General features: G+C 40.2%; 1 protein-coding gene across 1 annotated transcript in view; it reads left to right on the top strand.

Moving 5' to 3' along the window:
* Positions 1–4,557: 4,557 nt before the first annotated feature.
* The window catches only part of ST8SIA4 (ST8 alpha-N-acetyl-neuraminide alpha-2,8-sialyltransferase 4), a 149,088-nt gene continuing 138,549 nt past the window's right edge, over positions 4,558–15,096 (top strand). The window contains 3 exon segments of the mRNA XM_007942481.2: positions 4,558–4,764; positions 4,766–4,956; positions 12,548–12,679. Coding sequence (XP_007940672.2) covers positions 4,558–4,764; positions 4,766–4,956; positions 12,548–12,679 — 530 coding nt within the window.

The raw sequence follows: 15,096 nt of genomic DNA, 5'->3' as shown, positions 1-15,096 counted from the left end.
TCTTATAATCAATTAAAGTATGGACTACGAGCAAATGAAGCAGTCATTATATACCGGGGTATATTTGAGCAGCAGCAGTTAAAAGATTGCTCTCACAAGAGCATTTTAAATGGAGAGTTGAGCAATATTAGATCAACAATACTTAACCTTGCCTTTTCCAAGGACATTCTTATTTAAACAGAGGTCAGAGAACTAAATACAAAGGATAATAGTGTAAGTGGAGTGGGTCAAACAATGAGGAAGAATTGAGAATGGCAATGACGAGATTTATCTGTTGTCCTAGAAATTGTACTAGATCCATAATTGTGTCTTCTACCTAAAGTGAAGGGCACATACAGGAAAAAAAGTAGTTTATGAAATGTTATGGATGGCTACAGAGGTGCTCTGGTGACACAATGATTAAAGTGCTTAGCTGATAATTGAAAGGTCTGTAGGTTTAGTGGTCCAAAACCACCAGTCACTCAGGGAGAAAAGACCTGATATTCTGCTCCGGTGAAGATTACAGACTAGGAAACCATAGTGGAGCAGTTCTTCTCTGTCCAATAGAATTATTAGGAGTTGGAATCAACTCCATGGTACATAGTAACAACAACAACATGGCTATGTATATGGGTAAAAATGTATTTACTTAGAATCCATTTTAAAACAGGGTGTTTTGTCGGGAGAAAGAGAGTTGCTTAAGGGTGAACAACACAGTTTTCTCATTAACAAGCTTCCAGTTTTTCCAGATCATTGATTCATTGGCAAAAAAGCAAAGCATGAATAATCGTTACTATATTGTGAGGTCATTAAGAAGAACTTCAACATGCCCAACTCATTCCCATTATGAAAAAAAAATAACTTGGACTATTAAAAACCCCACTATGAGACTGCATGTTTATTCATTCTTTTCCAACTAAATTTGATGACATTGTTCTAATGAAAACATGACTTTTCATTTAATTAAAGGATAAAGAGCATTTTAAAACCAGTTGCTATTATTTGTATTATTTATTCATAAGGTACTGTGTGATTGCAGAATTGTGCTGATAAAGACAAATATGTTCTCTTTATTGAAGAACTTAGAGTCCAAATATAGAATGGAAATTTAGGAACAACTTTAATTTCTCAGGATCATCCAAATGGACATTTTAATTGAAGGAGGTGAGTCCAAAAGACTCATTTTGTATACAGGACTGCTTATCTAATATTTATGGATTTTGTATCTAATAGCAGGTTGAGAAGAATCAGACTGTCTCAAATTGGGCTAAGTATAGGCCAAGTTTTTTTTTAACTGACAAATTGAGATGGATGCATATTTCATGAATCCAACAATATTAAACAAATGACAGAAACTCCAGTCTAAACACCAAATTGGTCAAAGACAGCAGAATCCCTTGGGTTTCACTGAACCATTAGCATTCATTCAGAGAACAATTCAGCTTAATACGAGAAGTGATGAAGTGATGTACTACAACAATTTCAGAAACAGCAGCATATACAATTTGAGAGTGTTACTTTTTCTCTTGAAGACATTTAAACTTTTATTTGGTGTTTCAATAACTATTTCTTGGTGTTCTTGTTTTTTTGTTTGCTTTGCTGTTGGTGGGTTAGAGTTTTTGCTAATCTAAATTTTATTTTGTGGATGAGATCCACTTTCCTTTTGAAGGATTTTTCCCCAAGCTTTCCCATTAAAGAAGACAGTTTACATTGCAGTTATAATGTATTATGGTTAAACTGAAAACTTAGGTCTCTCCATTCTTCATCCCTGCTTCCTATTACAACAGTTTTGAAATGCTTCAAACTTTCAAAAGCACCAGTGTTTTATTCCTCTCTGATGTTGTGTATAATTTTTCCTCTGTAAAGTTCTTCCTTCCATCTGCCTGACTTACCCCTTGGCTTTGAAAAACCCAGCCTATATGTTCTCTTCCTTACTTCTTTCTCACAAAGAGCGATCATTTCATCTTCCTTTATCTAAGACCTTACCCAGCTACCACGTACATACTTCAAATGCAATGTTGCAAGGTATTCCTTCTAAAATCTATTTCCCTTGGTTGGGGGGAGTGATCTTCTTTTTTACTTAGGACCTATATTTTATTGATCTCTATGTTTGCCTACACCACACCTTTTCCAGCCCATGATGATAACTCAAGAAATGTTGGATGCATTATTAATTAACATCCGTGTATTTCTCCAGCTCCATTAAAGAGTCACATTTTATTTCAAATCTAAAAGAAATTTGTTCACTATCTAAGACCAAAAGTGAATAGAAAGGATTTAGTGTCCTAACCAAGTGTTGCCCTCACCAACCCTGTCCCAGTTCCCTTTTAATTTAGGGAGTTGTTTTAGTCTTACAAATTCTGCTAGTTGAGAAATCAGTGTAACAGAACACATTAATGCAAGCAGGATTTGCTTAGACATCAATAAACTTGAAAGGCTCCCAGCAGGCCACTTGTAGTGTCAATAAATGCTCATAATTACTTGCCCCTTGGAGCATTTTAGACCCAAGCCACCAGTTTGCCTAGCCACGCGGAAGCGGCTCAACAACTCAGAGGCCCCTAACTTCCTAAATCCTAGGAGAAGAATTGCCAGCATTGAGAGGAACCTAGGGTTTCTTAACCAAAGGTAGTAGTAAGATAGTTGTCATTTTAAGCTGTCAGAAAACTTAATAACTCAGAACACTCAAGCGGGCAAGGGATTGGTTTTGGGTTTCACCATTTCCGGGTGTGGGGAGATGTAAACCTCCGGATCAGAGAGGTTGACCACTGAAACCGCTGTTCTTTCTGAAGGAACCAGGAATTCGAGAGAGGTTCTGAGGGGCGAAGAAGCTTGGACCCAGGTGAGTGTGGAAGAGAGAATTTGGGCTTCCAGCGTAGTCTCACGCTTGAGGTGCCTCCTCACTTACCTCCAACATCCCAAGATAAAGAGTAGAACTGAGTCTGTAAAACAAAGGGCGTAGCTGCAGTCCCTCCGGATGAGGACAGGGGACAAAAGGCAGTGGAGAGGTTAACGCAGAAGTGCAGAACTTTGAAAACTCAGAAAGTGCTCCAACCATTTTAATGGCTTTCTGATGCAAAATAAGTTACAAACGTCTTGTTGTCATGTGCCTTCCAGTCAGACCTCACTCATAGCGACCCCTCCTTGGGTTTCAGAGGCAGTATCTGGTAGCATAGTGGCTACAGCACTTGACTGCTAACCAGAAGGCTGGCGGTTCAAATCCACCAGCCACTCCTCGGAAGGAAGATTGGGCAATCTACTTCCGTAGTGATACTGCCTCGGAAACCCAAGGAGGGGTCGCTATGAGTCGGGGCCGACTCGATGGCAAACAACAACAACAACATCACTAGGGAAGTAGATTGCCCAACCTTCCTTCTCAGGGGTGGCTGGTGGGTTTGAACCACCAGGCTGCTGGTTCGCAGTTAAGTGCCTTAGGCACTATGCTCTAGAGCTCCTAGAAACCTCTTGTTATATGCCTTGGAGTCGACCCGACTCATAGCGATCCCTCCTTGGGTTTCCGAGGCTGTATCACTACGGAAGTAGATTGCCCCATCTTCCTTCCGAGGAGTGGCTGTGGGTTTGAACCGTTTTAGGAGGGTGAAAATAAAGGGCCAAATGCTTATTATTGCGACTTTTAGGAAGGAGTTTTCTCTTCCTTCTTTCGTTCCTATCCTCACTTCGCGTGCGAATGTTAGTGTGGACGGACTTGAGTTTAAAAGTGAAGTGGGTAGTAGCTGCAGCCTATTTTTTCCTCCGAATCCTATTTATCCTCAATGAATTTCGAGTAGAATCAGAGTTTCTTTGATTTTGGGTGAGAAGTTTCCAAATGGAAATGAAAGAAAGTCACATAAATAACCATGAAGTTCCTAGTGACACCCTTGTTAACCCCTTCCTGAAGCCAGCCAGGATTATCACTCATTATTCTCTTTGGGTGTACGGTCTGCGGATCGGTTCACAATTCCAGATTAACTGTGTACGACATATAAAACTCCTCTGCCTCTTAAACTCGACCTCTCCGGTTTCAATCTACTTTAGGGGGTGTGCCTGGATGTGCTTGTGTGCTCCTGTGTGAATGTTTAATTTAACAAAGACTCAGAAGAAGCTACCCTACCCTTTCAGCCCCTCGCCCACAGCTCTATCCAAAGCATTCCTCTGTCGGGACGTACATCTAATCTTTTCCCAGCAGAGTTGCCATCTCCAAGCTCAGGGGAATAGAGCATCTTGGCGCTCTGGGCTTCAGGGAGCCAGCGCTTTGGTGGCCCGGGAAGGCAGCCTGACCCCCTGGAGCGTTGGGCTCTCCAATGGATATGCGCGCGCTGCTGAGTGCAAGTATGTGCGTGAGTGTGTGTGTGCGTGTGTGGGTGTGTGTGTAAGGGTATGACAGAGAGCTTCCTCCTCTGGCAATGTGCAGGCAGAGGCGACGGCGATACTCTACAAGCGGCTGCAGGCAAAGCAAGGCAACAGCAGCCTCCGCCCCCTCAGTCCAGCGATTGGCTGGTTTTGCTCATCATTTCCCTGCTAGGAAGAGGGAAGGGCCAGTGACGCCCCCGAGCCCAGCTGCAGAAGCGGCCGCCACCTCCAATGCACAAGGTAGCTCATCTGAAAAGAAACCTGAGCCCTAGGGAGTCGGCACCGAGCGACCCCAGCAGGGCAGGGGCAACCCGCGCGGGCCGGCACTGGTCAGCGCGTGAGGACCGGGGCGAGCTTGGCCGCCGCTGACCCTCAAGATCTGCTCCTGGGATCCGGCTCCACGCTCTCTTCGCATTTTACAGATCTATCCCCGCGGCTGTATCTCCTCAAAACGGAGCCTTTATTTTCAGATAAGGTGTGGGAACTGGAGCCGCCAGGACTTTCCCGGGCACCCAAAATGCGCTCCATCAGGAAGAGGTTGACGATCTGCACGATAAGTCTGCTCTTGATCTTTTATAAGACAAAAGAAATAGCAAGAACTGAGGAGCACCAGGAAACGCAACTCATTGGGTAAATGCAAAGCTTCATTTTAGGATATGATAAAAAGTCAAGCCATGAATGACATGAGAATATAGACAGTAGAATAAGGATTGGGGTAGTGTGTGTGTTCCTGTGTGAGCTTGTGTGTGTTTAGTCCGTAAATTAAATAACAAAGGTGTTTGTTGAGGTGTGTGTGAGATTCTCCACGCAGCTCTTCCCAGTAGGAGTTCAACTTGCCCATTGCGGTAGTGGTGACAGTTATATTGGCGCCCAGGGATCCGCAAGTCAAAGGAGAAGTCATTGCTGAAGTGTCAACAAAGAACGTGTGCCCTTGTCTTTTTAATCCGTGGGTCAAACTCAAGGGAGATGTCTTTATTCACCATCCCGTTGCCCTTTCTTCTTTCTCTGTCCTGTCACTCTAGGAATATATTAGTGAAAGCTGGTTGCCTGAAATGTTGAACTTAAAACCCAGAAAGAGGAAATCTCTCTCTCTCTCTCTCTCTCTCTCTCTCTCTCTCTCTCCTGTTTCTCTGCTCTTTGCTTTGGGTAGAGTTCTGCATCATAATTTGAACTAGGACTCCAAGTGCCTTACTTGCTCTTCCTTGGATAGAAGCATAGGTAAAATGCATGGGTGGCATGGGATTGCGTTTTAGAAACTGGTACTGTAGCTTCACACAGATTGTATTTCTGCTGTTTCTTTAGTTTGTGTAGATGAGTTCAGAATTGCCACCTCCTCCCATTAAGTTCTCTAAATATCACACTTCCTTCCTCCCCCACCCCTCCTCTGGCCTGTGTGTGTGACTTTGAAGTTTACCCAGGAGGTGGCTGCAACTTTGTGTTTCTGATATAGCTTGGAAGTGTTTTCTGAGGATGTGAACCTGGTTGTCAACTCTGCTGAAAGTCTTGTTTAGGAAATCCTCCCTCATCCGGAGGCGCCTGCTATAGGAAACTCCACACTAACGGAGACGCCCCACTGGTTTTGATTTTCCCAGACATTTATTAAAAGGAGAGTGATCCCTTTGCCATTGTGTGTGTTTGTATGTATGTGTGTGTGTCACAGGACTGATGAAACACATGCAAACACACCCTTAAACTTCATGCGCTCCTGTTCTTAATATTCTTGCTTTTCCCTAGGCAATGAGCATTTAAGTGAGCAGGGCGCAGGTTTATCCTTACAGGAGGAATTACTATTTTATAGAAATGGAAAATAGCAGAAATACATTCGAAAGCTACCGAAAGCGAATGAAAAAGCTAATGAGAAATGGGCCGGTTGGTCATTGTGCACATTGTGCATCTACAAACCACTAAAAGATACGTTCTAGGAAAAAAAAAAAAAAAATTATATATATATATATATATATATATATATATATATATATGCTGAAATGTATGAGATTGCGCAGGAGATGAATTGTTTGAAATTTCTGCCAAGCTCAGTTGTCTGAAAAGAAGCCCTTCGGGCGGGGTGTGAGCATCTCCAACAGACCTGTGCTTCCAGGCAGACAAAAGGGTATTTAGGAAGGTGATGAATGGGCGCGTGGAGGCTCATGTGCCAGGGAGAGGCAAGGGCTTGAGGTTCTAAGCTCTTTGTTCCCCTTTGAGCTGGTGGACTCCTAGGATAAATCTGAATCAGGACAAAGCCGCCAAGCCTTGCTAGAACACAGAGGGTTCGGGCCTTGGCTGGGACCCTGGAGAGCAGGAGTAGGCGGGGCCTGTGAGGCAGAGGGGGTGCCAGAGATCGCTGTCGCGTCCTCTCCCGGCTTCCAGAAACCATTCACAGTAAAAGGAGTGCACACCAGGAACCCCCCCTCCCGCCGCCAGAAGAAAAAGCGGACTCAGGACCCCTCCCACAATTCAAAGGTAGTATTTTTCCTGTGACCCTTTCCTAGACATCGCTGGCCCATGGACGCAGCCCTGGGCACAGAGGAAGAGGAGGCGGGCACTGTCGCGGCGGTTGGACTAGCGTGGCTGGGTTTTCGCTGGCACCCTTTTCGGGGCTGGGCTGCGGTTTCCTCCTAGGTCCTCTGAGAAAGCATGAGGCTGGCGCTTGAGTTAACCAAACAGGAAGAGAGGTGCACAGCAGTCCGGTCCTCTCCTCCCCAAATGAGTGCAAAGATGGGAGGAATCATATTTAAAGAGGGAATCGGCCCCCTTTGGGGCTGACAAATAAATAAATAAATGCATAATACACACAAACACACACATATGGGAATTCAAATTCACCTCCTCCTTCTTAATTAAAATCCACAATTACACTTCTGCTGGACCAGGTTGAGATCTGGTTGCAGGTGTTGCTCTTCTACCTCCAAGTACTTCTGGAGACCTTGGACTTGGCGCTGCTGCTAGTGCTGAGGGACAACTAATCCCTCTGAGCATTCTTTTTCTTTTCCTCTAGGACGAAATCTTCATTAGGAAAAGCCTTTACAAAAAGCTCATAATGTCTCAACTCCCAAATAGTGTTTTTGGTGGGAAGAGTTGACTCATCAAATCATCTAATCATCTCATTGACTCTCTAACCAAGCCATGTGGAGAAGCCAATTTTGAGATAGTAAACAAGAGAGGAGATTTGGCACCAGAGCCCTGGCCAGGGCCAAGCATTCAAAAGTGAGGTAACAGAGGCAGACTCTGGCCTTTGGGGGGCACTGCATGCCTTGTGGGTGAGAAGTAGGTTTAATTAAGGGTGTTCCACAGACCTTGGATCTTAGAACATCCTTCTGGACTCACATTTAGTTTCCCTGTCACTGATTTGCAACAGGCGCTTCCTTTTTCTTTTTTAACATCCCATCGCTGGGGGGGGCCCATCTAGAGCTAGTGCAGTAGTGCTATTCCACATACTGTATTAAGCCATCATCATTCTCTGCAAAGGGAAGAAGAGAATACCTCCTGGACTTTTCCACCAACCACCCACATCTTCATATCTCCAGAAAATACTAACAGCATGTCATTGTTTTAATAAGGAATTGTTTTTGAATAAGTCAAGTAATAATTATTGGACATCTAAAATTTCTGTTTTCTTCACATAAAACAATTAAATACCTGAAATGATGATTAGTTAATGCTTAACTCAAAAGGTAGCAAGGGTTTTAAGTGCTCTATTATTAACCGAACAAGTTTTTCTTAGTGGGAGCAATGACTCTTGCCTCACAACTGCCCTATAATTTCACTGGCTTTGTATGCTCTTTTGGGTACAACTGGAAATATGTTAACTCAGGGTCATAAAGATAACATATGAGAATATGCTCATTTAATGAAATAATCTGAAAGTGTACCATAAACTTATACATCCTTAAATAATGCTACATATTATTTCTGTACTGGGCCACAATTGGACCTTAACTTATTTTTCTTGTTGTCTAGAGGTGTCTTTTTTAATTTGACAATCCATTTTAGTTTGTCTCTATAAGTGATCATCAGTATTAGTTCTAAAAGTGTATGATGGAACTGACAGTGAAGATGAACATTCATACTTAGAGTATTACAATTAACAGCAAAAAGTTAAAGTTGCTCTTTGTTTTAGGGTAGAGCCACCCCTGTAAATCAGGAAATTCAGATTTTCCATTTCATTTCTCATGTTATATTTGTAATTCTGCTAAAAACCATAAGCAGTAAGTAAAGGTAGAACATTCCATCTTTATTTTTAGTTGTTTGACATTTAGGCAATGAAAACACAAAAGTGCCTGGTTTTTGCTCAAGTTTAGTTTTACTCATGTTCTTTTCTTTTAATTGTTTTTCAGTCTTATATTAAGAAGAGAGTTTAACCTCTCCCCAAGGGAACACATTCATTCCAGAGCCATGTTGTAAAGAGTTTTCACTAGGGTTGAAGCAAGCCTTTTGAGACCTAATTTCATGAAAAGAAATTAATAATATTTGGTTATATACTGCAGATCTAGTAGAATAAATTGTGGTGATATTTAGCAAGTCATATGTCAAAGATAAGAGTGGTTGTAGGTACTAGTAGTGGGCCACATTTCCTTATGTTATACATAAGATTGGTATGAATTGAAAGCTCAACAACAATGAACAACACCAACTATCATAACTAATGATCAGTTCCTGACACTAGTATCTCATAGATAACTTAGTGGATTTTTCTTAGCTTCATAGAAGCAGGACTACTTTGTAATATATTGCATTATGCTCTGTGCCTCCCAGGATGGGTTTTGTTATTTTTCCTCTAGAAGTATATATTGAATATTGCCGTGGATAGGCCTAAGTGCAGCTGTTTAGAAATCACAGACTCTCTGGAATGAGAAACGATTAGGGGTCGTAACATACTTCATTCCTTGCATTCACAGGAAAGAAAGTCAGAATTTTCTAAGACAGAATTCTATCAAGGTCATAAATGAAAAATCCTTTGGGGCCCATTTAACATTATAAAAAGAAATTTGCTCTAAATCCTCAAATTGTACTAAACTTGACCTTTTCACCTATTGTTGTTAGGTACTGTGGAGTTGGTTTTGATTCACAGTGACCTATGCACAACAAAATGAAATGTTTCCTGGCTTTCAACCATCCTCACAACTTTTGTTATGTGTGAGACCATTGTTGCAGCCGCTGTGACGATCCATCTCATTGAGGAACTTCCTCTTTTTCTCTGACCCTCTGCTTTACCAAGCATGATGTCCTTCTCCAGCAACTGATCTGTCCTGAAAACATGTCCAGAGTACACGAGACAATGACTTGCCATCATCTCTTCTAAAAGGAGCATTCTGTCTGTACTTCTTTCCAGATTGATTTGTTCATTCTTTGGCAGTCCATGGTATATTCAATATTATTTGCCAATACTATATTCAAAAGTATAAATTCTTCTTCAGTCTTCTTTGTTCATTGACAGCTTTCAGATGAGTGTGAGATTACTTACTGACAATGCCTTAGCTTGATTCAGGTGCACCTTAGTCCTCAAGGTGACATTTTTGCTCTTTAATACTTTAAAGAGGCCATTTGAAGCAAATTTGCCCAATGCAGTATGTCATTTGATTTCTTGACTGCTGCTTTCATGAGCTTCTCACATGTGAATTATGTTAGCTATCATAAGAAATGTGCACAGTTGTAGCTACTTTTATTCAAAGTTTTTCTAGTGACAAAATTCTGAAATTTAGCCTAATACCAGTTCAATGAAAATAATCCAAACAGCACAGTAACATGACAGCATTGCATTGTTTTCTAACTGACTTAACCTTTTAAACATTTTTTTTTCCTTAAAGTTTCTGAAAAGGGTCCCTACACTAAGTAGACCATGCAATAATTCTGTCATGTAAAAAATGTGTCTGTATCTACATAGTCAGTAAAGAGGTCTAAAGATTTGGGGTGGGGGGAGAGAAAGAATGAAAACCACCTCATGCATGTTTTTACTTTTTTTGTGAATGTTCATTGGTCGTGGAAATAATTATTATAATCATATAGCAGTCTCTGCTTAGAACAAGGTGGTTTTACAGTTATTTAAAGGATGACGATTAGAAAGATTTTTCACCCATAGAAATGGTCATAGTTTGTGTTGAAAATCTAGATGGTATTTCTCAAAAAGTGTGAAGGTTAACATCTTCCTATAGCCACATTTTCATTCATATGCAGTTATTATCCTTAGACATGTAATATAAAAATTGACTTATTAGGCACTGAGTAGTAAATTGCATCCTATGTTTCCTAGTATCTTAAGTGACCTCTGTAAAATGATTATTACTATCCATACATAGACAGGCAAATGTATCACTTTCATCAGTAGGATAGTTTAAAATATTACTTTACAGGGTTTTAAATTCCACAGAATATAGTTGTATATTTTGCTTTGTGCTGCTTCAAATTTGTACCACATCTTTAGAAAAGAATGTGAACCAAAATATCAAACTGTAATCCTCCAATTACAGAATTCAACAAGTGACTAGTATATAGACAAGATTTCTGTTGACAGTATGAGAAGATTGCCTACATAATAAACACAGAATTAGACTTTCCAATGAGCAAAGAGTCATGTTACCTTTTACTATGTTTTTCAAATTCTAAAAAATTAAAGGTGACATGTAAAGAAATACATGTACATATTGAAGAGCCATGTTTTCTGTTTGTATGCCATAAGCAAGTGAATTTTTGATTCTGAGTCTGTATTCAAACCTGTAAACACCTGCTGCCATCAAGTTGATTCTGACTCATGACATCTCCATGTGTGACAGAGTAACTTCTCCAGAGGTTTTTGTTGAATGTAATCATTATAGAAGTAGCTAGCCCTTTCTCCCAAGGAACCACTGGGTAGGTTCAAACTGCCAACTTTCAGGTTGGCATCTGATCATAAACCATTTGGACCACCCAGGGATGTTCACACCTACAAATGTCCCCAAAATAATAATAATAATAATAATAATAATAATAGTTTGTTGAACAGTGAGTTTGTCAGCTATACATAACTGAATAATATAAATGACATTATAGTCATCTATCACCATCATTGCTACCCACTGCCAGTACCTCTGCTAACCACATGTTGTTGTGATGTGCCCTGGAGTCAGATCCAACTCATAGTGACCCCTCCTTGGGTTTCTGAGGCAATACGTGGTAAATTAATATGACACTATTGGTTGAAGGGGGTAGCTTAGTTAATATTTCAGTGTAGTAGCAAATATTAAAGACCGTTGAATAAGTTTTCTTCCCACAACAACCCTTGTTTTCTCCCACCACTAACTATTAAGGAAACTTCCTCATTGTTGAGATGCTTTAAGGCCAACACAGTTTAAAAAATTGGTATTTCAATGTTGTTGTTGTTGTTGTTATTTGCCATCGAGTCAGCCCCGACTCATAGCGACTCCTCCTTGGGTTTCCGAGGCAGTATCACTACGGAAGTAGGAATGCCCAACCTTCCTTCCGAGGAGTGGCTGGTGGGTTTGAACCTCCAGCCTTCTGGTTAGCAGTCAAGTGCCTTAGGCACTATGCTAACAGAGCTCCTTGGTATTTCAATAGTACATTTTAAATGATTTTCATTTACAGAGTCTCACTTAATTCTCACAAATTTATTATATAATGTTACTATAATTTTCAAGTTAAGGTGAGGCCACTGTGGACTATAAAAATGATATGACTTGTTCAGGAACACTGGGCTAATGAGTATTAGACTTACAAACATGCCTTTTGGAATATCATCACCTGATATTTCAAGGGAATCTTCCTCCAAAACAAAAGTTCTTTCCATTATTCCTCAATGCTTTCTGGGAAAATAAAATTACTTTCTTGAGTATAACAATTGTACAGATGTACAGGAATTGAGCAAATATCCTGTCTCTATTGTCTGAATGGGGAAGTAGAGGGGAGGAACGGTGTGTGTGTGTGTGTGGGGGGGGTAAGAGCTTTGATGAGTTTTTGTTGTTGTTTCTTTAAGAAGCACAGAGACCTTTATTTAGTATGAAAATAGTCTCATTTCAAAAGGATATGCATAGGTGTTTTTCTGGATAAAGTTATATTTACTTCATCATTATGATACCCATGAACATCATGTTCTTGACTCTCCATCTAATACACAGATCAAATTTTATCTGTAACTTTTCACTACTAAGATAAATAAATTATTTTTCATGCTACTTAAACAAAATTTTTCTTACTTTCACAACACTAGCTTATTCTTGTTTGTTTGTTTCAGAGATGGTGAACTGTGTTTGAGTCGATCGCTTGTCAATAGCTCTGATAAAATTATTCGAAAGGCTGGATCTTCAATCTTCCAGCACTCTGTAGAAGGTTGGAAAATCAATTCCTCTTTGGTCCTGGAGATTAGGTGAGTTTCTTTAATAAGGCATAATAAATTTAACATACTTGTGAAATGTTGGGCTTGGCAAAAGTATATTGAAGAGTTGATTTATAGTTTAAGTATGAATACTTTAATAAAAGAGTGAACCAACTCTACTTACATTGCTCACTGAAGGATATGAATCCATGAAGCTGGAATCCCCATACAGTCAGAGGTTTAAGAATAAATATGTAAGTTTTGAATATAATGTCTTTATGCTATTAGAATAAAAAAAAATCAACAGAGTATTAAAATTTAGCACACTTTCTTTTCTGCTTCCATTACTCAAAATGGACATATAATTTAGGAATTATCTTTAATTTCTTCCCTATTGATGGTTCATCCTGATCTTGTATTTTATTACACTAGATGAAAGTGTTGTTTATTCAGCTTCTATTTTTCTGACAATTATAAATGAATTTGGTCTGTCCTGTATATGAGTAGTTCTGTGTGAACACCTGTAATAAAAATGTCAATAATTAAATCTCAAATGGGTAAATAATCAGAAAATAAGCTTTTTAGAACACTACCATTTCTTTGGAAGCATTTGGCATTTTAAATGAAACATCAACTCATAAAATCAAAACCAATGTCTATACATATCCATTGTCTCATGTTCTTCTATGATAAACATATTAATAATAAAAAAAAAATAGGATTTGACTTTCCTAACTATGCAGCTGGAAAAGTAGGCCAATTTCCTCTATGGTTAAACTGATGTGCTGCTTATGTCTAAACCAGATGTTTCAGTTACCTAGTGCGCTCTGAGAGGAATATACCAAAAATGGGATGGCTTTGACAAACAGGAGTTTATTCTCTTATGGTTTGGAGGCTTTTAGTCCAAGTTCAAAGTGCCAGGCTCTAGGGGCTTGGTGAAAGTCACTCAACCTTGGGTTTCAGCTCTGCCTTCTGGTCCTGGCCCTCTAAAACAAGAGGCTTTTCTTCACTCAGCTGCTGGCTGCTGAGGCTGACAAGCCCAAGGTTGACAAGTAAAAAGGCACAGTACTAATGTTACCAAACAACATGGTAAGCCACTAATTCAAGTCCAGGTGAAGTCCCAAGATCAGCAGGGCTGCTGAACAATGACTCTGCTAATTGTAAGATTCAAGCCTGCCAAAAGGCTAGAAACCAATCCCAAAGCTTCTCATATACAGGAAGCAGACCATATCTGTAAAGCTGCTTTTGACAAATTCCTACATGGAGTTGATCACCAGTTTTATCATGGGGGATAACTACCTCCAACTGCCCAGCCACTCACTCAACCAGGCCCAGCCAAGTTGACAATAACCTTAACTACCACACCAGAACATTTTGGCAAATCAAAACTCCTTAAAAGTTTTATAATCTATAGGGAACCAGACTGCTATATCTTTCTTCCATGGAGCAGCTGGTGAGTTTGAACTGACAACCTTTCACTTAGCAGTTGAATACTTAATCATTTGCACTACCAGGACTCCTTAATGACAGATGTTGATGTTGTTGTTATGTGCCGTGGAGTTGGACCTGACTCATAGCAACCTCTCCTTGGGTTTCGAGGTGATATCACTACAAAAGTAGATTGCCTAACCTTCCTTCCGAGGAGTGGCTGGTGGGTTTGAACCACCAGCTTTCTGGTTAGCAGTCAAGTGCCTTAGGCACTATGCTACCAGAGCTCCTTAATGAGAGAGAGTAATGTAAAATAAGCATGGTAATGGTTTAATATATCTAGTTATACTAAATAATATATTAAACATAACAACATCTATGGCTTAGACACTACACCACCAGAGCTACCAACAACATCTAATATGTAAATAATTAACTGACAATTATTATACCTGGCCAAGCTTTTCTAATATATGTACAAAAAATGGATGTGTGTGGTATTTAAGGTTATGTGATAACTTGGTTGGACCTGATTTTGAATGGCTGAGCAGCTGGATATAATTAGTCCCCATGATGAGGCTGGTAATCAACTCCATGATGGAATCTACTGTGAGCAGCTGAGTAGCTGCTTTAAGGATGTGGTCTGCTTCCAGTATATAAAAAGATGCTTTAAGAACGGTCTCTTGAGCTTTCTGGCACATTTGGAACCTGTGTTTAGCTGATTCTTCATCTCAGTGGCCTGCTGTGTTGTTTGATGATTTGGAACTGTTTCTAGACTTGAACTAGTGTCCTGCCATGTTGCTTGATAATCTTGGGACTGTGCCATTTTCTTTCTTGACCTTGGGTTTGTCAGCCTCAGCAGTCAGTAGCTGCCTAAGAGATGCTTCCAGCTCCAGTGGGCCAGGAACAAGAGGCAGTGCCAAAGTCCAAGGTCGAGGGCCATTCCCTCAGCCCCTAGAGTTTGCACTTTAAATTTGGAATTCTAGCTTCTAAAACTGTAAGAGGATATATCCCTTTTTGTTAAGGCCATTCACTTGTGG

Source organism: Orycteropus afer, unplaced genomic scaffold (genome assembly GCF_000298275.1).
Source record: "Orycteropus afer afer isolate SDZICR_OR568_19922 unplaced genomic scaffold, OryAfe1.0 scaffold00091, whole genome shotgun sequence".
Taxonomy (NCBI): Eukaryota; Metazoa; Chordata; class Mammalia; order Tubulidentata; family Orycteropodidae; genus Orycteropus; species Orycteropus afer.
This window is presented reverse-complemented; position numbering and strand designations above follow the sequence as displayed.